Raw genomic sequence first — 6,979 nt, 5'->3', positions numbered from 1 at the left:
CCCCACATTGTTTGGGGTCACTGCCTGTCCCATCCCCACATTGTTTGTGTGCACTGACTGTCCCCATCCCCGTGTTATTTAGGGACACTGCCTGTCCCCTTTGCCACATTTGGGGACACAGGTGTCGGGCTTCCCTGTGAGAGAGGAGGAAAAAATCCCAGCTGAGCCAAAACCACTGCAGGTTTTGGAGAAACTCCAAAGGGGCTTTCCTTGCCCTGTGCCCCCCTCCGGGTCCCCGGGCAGAGACATCCCTTGCTCCGGGAAAACACGAGTCTCCGTTCGCCACCCGAGCCTTGTGGATTCCCCTTGGAGCACAACCCCATGTGGGATTTGACTTTCCATCTTCCCTTGGAGCAGGGAATAACGGCCCCTTTCCCTCCCCAGGCACGCTGAGAGCCAGCAGAAGCACATGGCAGAGAAGATGCCGGCCAAGTGAAGCCGGGAACGCCGGGAGCGGAGCTGGAGGGAGCCCTCATCCTGCTGCTGTCCGTGTCCCAGGAATCCAGTGTTAGTCCATGACCATGTCTGAAGCTTTATGTCGGTGATTGGCCTCTTGCTTCTTAATTTATTTTAATTTTTTTACTCGTGCCACTAAATATCAGGCATTTTAATAATATTATTACGGAAAAAACTGTACAGTACTTATAACATTATAAAACCATGGGCGAGAAGAGAAGGGTAGTTTAACTTTATTTTTGTTTGTTTAGAGACTTTTTTTTTTGGTTGAACGATATTTTTTTCCCATTGACTACTTTTTTATTCTTCACTGTAGTTTTAAAATAAAGAAACTGTACTTGACGGTGCTATACAAGTCAAAAAAAAAAGAAAAAATACATGCCTGCCTCGTAGTGAAGTTGTAGCTTTCAGTAATCTGTATATTTTAATCAGTTCTCAACATTTTGTGAATGTTGACTACCTGACATTCATTTTTAGATGTGCTATTAACACTCGGTCGGGTTCAGAGAGTTGAAAGTTTTATGTATAAAGCTGTAAAATAAAAAGGAAAAAACTTGTTTCATATGACACGTCTTTTTGGTGCCGACTGGTTGATTTTGGGGGGGGTGAATGTGCAATTCCTGAGCTTGTCATCACCTTTTTTTTTTTTTTTGCTGATCACATGAGAAGGGAGGATTTTTGTCGAGTTATTTATTTGGAGGTTCAGAATTATGTGTGACGGGGACTTGAGAGACTCTTCTACAGCACCACCCAGCCCTCGTGTTGTGATGGTTGTTGGCATCAGCAGGAACACACCTTAAATGGGTTATTTTATATTTTATTGTCTGGGCTAAAGATTTAAATGACCTGCCAATGTCAGAAATAAACAAGATAATCTACGTGCAAAATCCAAGCAGCACATTAAATGTGTTAAATATGGAATTTCTCCCTCTGCCTTTGGGCTGAGCTCCCATTCAGTGCCCAGTTGTCCAGGATGGGGGACATGGGGACACCAATAAATCTGTCTCCATCCCTCCTTCCTTTGATTTAAAGCCCAGCCATCCCCTTCCTAAGCCCCAGCAGACGTATGTGTTGCTCCCCCCCAGCTTTTTACCTTTTAATTCTCATTTCCTTGGGGGCAAATCCATCTCAGCCAAGGCTCTGCCTGATGACTTATTCAGGCTGTTTTCACAAAGCCTGAGCTGCATTAAAATTTCATCCCCTGCCAAGAATGGATTTTATTAAATGACTTTTTTTATTATTATTTTTTTGCAGGAAAGGCAGGCTTGGGAAGGTTTGGTGGGGCTGGGTCAGGGGTTTGGTTTAATTTAGGGTTGTTTTTCCTTTCCTGGAGGGTTTCCAGTGCCAGTCCTTGTCCCACAGCCCCCATGGGAGCCATGTCCCATTTTCCTACTGGGCAGAGAAAAATATTGGGGTGTTTAGGCTGGGAGCCCTCACCTGCAGCCCAAAATGATGGAAACCCCTATTTTCCTTATTTTTAAATCTATGCAGAAAAAAGAAATATATATATTGGGAGTGTTGGTTTCCCTGTAGCTCTGGGTGGCTCAGTGCTTTTCCCTGCACATGGGAATTTATATATTCTGGATTTATATATTTTGGATTTACATATTTTGGATTTATATATTTTGACTCTAAACCACCATATTTGCAGTGTCTGAGCCCAAAACCATCCCCACGGGACCCAGTGCCTCCATCAGAAGTGGCTCTTTGGGGGTCAGGGAGGACGTTCCTGCTGCTGGTTTTAAAGCTTAAAAAAAAAAAAACCAACCCAAATACAAAAAGGTGGCTCTCAGCTTTAAGATAAAAAGTAGATAAAAAAAGCAAGAAAGCCCCAGGGAATTCCACACCAGCCCTGGCATCATCCCTGGCATTGTCCAGCATCCCAGGCAGGCTGGAGCTGAATTCCCTTGCTAAGTGCCTTTAATTTGCTGGAAAGAACTTGTTATTCCACCATTTTTTTTTAGGCAAAATCATGTTTCTGGATAACTGCATCTCCTTGGCTCCGAGGGGTCGTGCTGGGAATGCTGTGGGATTGATGGATTAAAGGATGGATTAAAACAGAAGGGTCTGATGTGGTTTCTGAGCTCTTGCCATGGGCAAGATGTATTTTGTCACTTATTTTTGAGTGGCCCCACTTTGTGTCTCCTCTGCCCTGGGTGGGTTTTTTTGTTCATATCCCTCCTTGTCCTCACCAAACAAACCATTTCCCACAGATGCCAAGTTGGGAATTGTTTTCCTTCTACAGCCTCGCCGTGGGCAACAGGAAAAACACCTCCTGAGCCAGGGACTCACCAAAAATACCTGATTCAGGCAGGAAAAACACCTCCCAGCCCTGCATCCGTGTGGGGATGGAGGTGCCCCCAACCTCCCCACATTATCCATGCACCAGCTGTACTAATTCCATATATCCACAAGGAATAGCTCCTCTTCCCAGCGTGGGATTTTTGGGAGCCTCGTCCTTGAGGAGGATTTTGGGGGTTTGTTCTGCCTCGATTTTTTATTTTTTAAAATTTTTTTGATGCTTTTCTCCCACGAGTGGGGCCTTTACAGGGCTCTCCACTCGTGACTCCTGGTGTCAGCACCGCAACCCCGGAGCTGAATTCCCCCACGGAGGCTCAGAGGGCTCTCAGGAAAAAGGTCACTCAGGGTGAGCTCAGCAGGGACAGTAATAAGCAGCTTCTGTTCTGACAGTGGCCACTGCTCAACCCCAGGAGCAGGATTTGGCATCCAGCCACTGGTGGTGTCTGTGTCCCTTTGCCCATAATTTTTTTTGGGGGAAAAAAAAATGTTCGTTTGGATAAAAATGTTCAAATGAGTGGAAAGTCAAGGAAAGCTCAGGGCTGGATGGGCTGGGGCAGGAAAATGTCACCTGCAGGGATCACAGAACAAACAGGTTTGGGTTGGAGGGACCTTAAAGCTCATCCTGTTCCACCCCTTGTCAAAAGCAGGGACACCTTCCACTAGCCCAGGTTGCTCCAACCTGGCCTTGGACACTTCCAGGGATCCAGGGGCAGCCACAGCTTCTCTGGGCAACCTGGGCCAGGGCCTCCCCACCCTCCCAGCCAAGAATTCCTTCCCGATATCCCATCTAATCTTGTCCTCTGGCAGTAGGAAGCCATTCCCCGTGTCCTATCCCTCCATCCCCTATCCCAAGTCCCTCTCCAGCTCTCCTGGAGCACTGGAAGGGACCTTTTGGGACAAGGGATGGGCACAGAGTTTTGTGCAGTTTGGAAACAATTTTGGAGCTTGTGGGTTTTCAGTTCTTACCCCGTTGATTTTTTTGTGCTCCCTGAGCTGGGCAGGACAGGACCTGCTCCTTGGTGTGTCCTGTCCCAACCACACTCCCCTTCCTCAGTCCATCCTGGCCACCCAGGGGAAATTCTGCTTGCTTTTCCTTACCTGCCTCCAGCAGGTCTCAAACCATAACATTTCTTCATGTTTTTAAGTCTGTCTGTTGGTCCTAAATTCACCTGTGCTCGAAAAGCACGAAATGCTGCATTAATATAAAAAAAAAAATCATTCTCATGAGATGAGAGAACATCCTGTTGACATTAATTACATCAGCCCTTGGGAAGAGGGATGAGCTTTATGAGGCAGCTGCTTCCTCTCAGGGAAGCCTTGTGGTTTGGGTTCCCCTTTTTTGGTTTTCTCCCTTGTTTGTGCCTCCCTCCCCCAGCCCAGCAGCTCCCGGTGCCGTGCTGAGCTCATCTCCCTGGGCACGGGGCACTGCCAGGGATGGGAGCCTGGGAAACCAGAACCTGTGGCTGCCCCTGGATCCCTGGAAGTGTCCAAGACCAGCTTGGAGGGGGCTTGGAGCACCCTGGGCTAGTGGAAGGTGTCCCTGCCCATGGCAGGGGGTGGAACGAGATGATCTTCAGGTCCCTCCCGACCCAAACCACTCCATGTTTCCATGAATCCATGAAAACCATGCACACAGGGTTTTACTTTTCTTATTTCACCCTTCAAAGGAGAAGCATTGATGAATTTATGGGAATTAAGTCCTGTGCAGGTTCAGATGGGAAGTTTTGGGATGTGGGAACCTCCTGCGTGCGCCTCCCGTTCCCAGCCCACCCGAGGATGTTCCCGTTGCTTTGCACCTCTTCCAGGGAAGATGATCAGCCTGAAAGAGATGGTTTTTTACCTCTTTAGATCAAACCCATCCTTGCCAGCCCCAAGGGAGGCTCAGCTTTGCCAAGGGCATCCCCAAGGAAAAGCCATGGGGGGGTTGTTCCGGTCGTCCCTCATTTCCCCACACCGGCCCACGCCTGTTCCCATCGAGTTTCTCTTCCCTCTTATTGTAAAACAAAGTGAAACCCATGTGTGAGGGATCCTTCACCCTCCATCTGCTGCTCCAGGGGTGAGCAGGGACACCCTGCACAGGGCAGGGCCATTGGCAGCAGGGACTCCGGGGGCTTTGCCAGCAGGGACCAAATCTGGTGCTAAAGCAGCTTTTCCTGATTAGATTTGGGATTAGACCTTCCCACTTCCCTTATATCAACCAGCAGCTCCTTCTTGGTGGGAAAACATTGGTTCTTTAAGTCTCTGAGCCTTGGAGAGGGGGGAAAAAGGATTGATGTGAAATAATTTATCCCAGTTCTTGGTGGTGCCAAAGGTTCTGAACCATCACAGCCTCTCCTAGTCCCTGGCTTTTAGGATTTGAGGCCAAACTGGGATTCTGGCTCTGTTGCCAATGGAAAAGTTGCCAGGAAGGACTGGGAGCAGAGCCTGGCCACCCCACTGATCATTGTCACCTCCTGTGAGCAGCACATCTGGGGAAGGACATTCACTTCCCTCCAGATGAAAAGTGAAATAGGAGGGCTGAGTGAAAAACAGGAATTGCAGGGTTTCCCTGGATCTCCAGAGCTGACAGAGCCCTTTCCAGGCAGCCAGCTCAGCACTCCTCTGCTGCCTGGCAGGGCTGTGGGAGGAGGAATTTTCCCAGGTGTTGTCCCCATCCCACCATGGACACAGGGCTGACACCCCCAGGCAGGCACTAGTTGGGAAAAATCCCATCAGGCACTCAGGGAATTTTGCTGGAATACCTGGCACTCCTGGCTAAGGGCACTGACCCCCAAAGCAAGAATAAGAGCTGGGAAGGGGCTCTGCAGCTCCAAAAGCACCCAGAGATCTATTTTTTGGGAGCGGGGAAGGGATCTCCATCACTGTGTCAGACCACTCACCCTAATTCCCACTGCTTGGAACACGAGGTCTGGGAAGAGAAGGGACACCAGCCCACGAGTCCACGCGAGGGTCAAGACCCTGCAGCAGATATTTGGGGTTGGAAGAGGTTGTGTGCAGTCATTTCTGGGTTGCAGCTCAGCTCAGCCCACTCGGGAAAGGTTTGGGTGCCCTGCAGAGCCCGGCAGCTGGACGTCACCACGGGCACACAACGCCTGCACACGGAAAAAACAAAGTTTCTCCTTCCCCAGGCTCCCTTTGCTTCATGCAGTGAACCCCCAGCCCCAGCGTGGGAAAACCAGACTCCTTTGGTGGCAGCTCCCCGAGCCCAACTCACGTGCTCTGAGGTGAACCCCCTCTAAACTTCCTCTGCTCCACATAAAGCCCAATAATCTCCTTTTTTTTTTCGTAATTGAAACTCCGAGGGCAGGAGGGTTCTCCCCCAGGACTGTGCTGAGCGAGTTTCTTTACAGGCAGCAGGTTCCTCTTGCAGCAGAGGAAGCCCTGGTTGGCACCAGAGCTGGTTTCTGCACCCCCTGTGCCAACAGGCACCAACCACAGCAGCACCCGGGTCACCCCTGGGTGCCACCACACCCCTGGAATCACCACGGAATCATGGCATGGAGTGGGTTGGAAGGGACCTTAGAGATTATCTAGTCCCAAACCCCTGCCATGGGCAGGGACACCTTCCACCAGCCCAGGTTGCTCCAACCTGGCCTTGGACACTTCCAGGGATCCAGAGGCAGCCACAGCTTCTCTGGGCAACCTGTGCCAGGGCCTCACCAACCACTCAGCCAGGAATTCCTTCCCAATATCCCATCTAACCCTGCCCTCTGGCAGTGGGAAGCCATTCCCTGTCCCTCCAGGCCCTTGTCCAAAGTCCTTCTCCAGCTTTCTTGTAGCTTTCCCATCATTTGTTTAGTGGGAAGGGCTGGTTCCTTCCCCACCTTTCCCACAAAGCCCTGGGGGTAATAATCTCCTTTTGGTCAGAGCTTCGTTCCACTGAGACTGCATTTATTTTCTCTTTATCCTCACCAAAATATATTAAAATAATTAAATTGTGACCCTGCAGAGAAACTAAACTGCCAGGAGAGTGCCTGACCCAGAGGAGGAGCAGCGTGGGGGAGCCAACACTGGTGAAATCCAGGGATCAGCATTCCTGGGGGACCAGTGCTTGAATAACTCCCACCAAATACATGTCCTTGGGCCTGGTTCCCTCTCTGAGCAGGGAATTCTCTACCCATGAGTCATGGCAGCAGCTCTTGGGGTATCCCCAGGCACTCCAGACTGTGACCTCTCCATCTCAGCCTGGATTCCCACCAGCTGGCACTGCTTCTCCAGCGTG

General features: G+C 50.0%; 1 protein-coding gene across 3 annotated transcripts in view; it reads left to right on the top strand.

Annotated features, from left to right (window-relative positions):
• The window catches only part of LOC113968715 (schwannomin-interacting protein 1), a 37,037-nt gene extending 36,012 nt beyond the window's left edge, over positions 1-1,025 (top strand). The window contains exon 7 of one of the 3 annotated variants that reach the window (XM_027685510.1): positions 385-1,025. In XM_027685510.1, the coding sequence (XP_027541311.1) occupies positions 385-436 (52 nt within the window). In that variant the 3' untranslated portion in view covers positions 437-1,025. The remainder of the gene's footprint in view (positions 1-384) is intronic. The other 2 variants (XM_027685513.1, XM_027685512.1) reach the window with 2 other exon arrangements.
• Positions 1,026-6,979: the final 5,954 nt, after the last annotated feature.

This window comes from Neopelma chrysocephalum, unplaced genomic scaffold (assembly GCF_003984885.1).
Source record: "Neopelma chrysocephalum unplaced genomic scaffold, ASM398488v2 Primary Assembly neopelma1_69, whole genome shotgun sequence".
Classification (NCBI taxonomy): domain Eukaryota; kingdom Metazoa; phylum Chordata; class Aves; order Passeriformes; family Pipridae; genus Neopelma; species Neopelma chrysocephalum.
The sequence above is the reverse complement of the archived record's forward strand: the minus strand, read 5'-3'. Positions and strand labels throughout refer to the sequence as shown.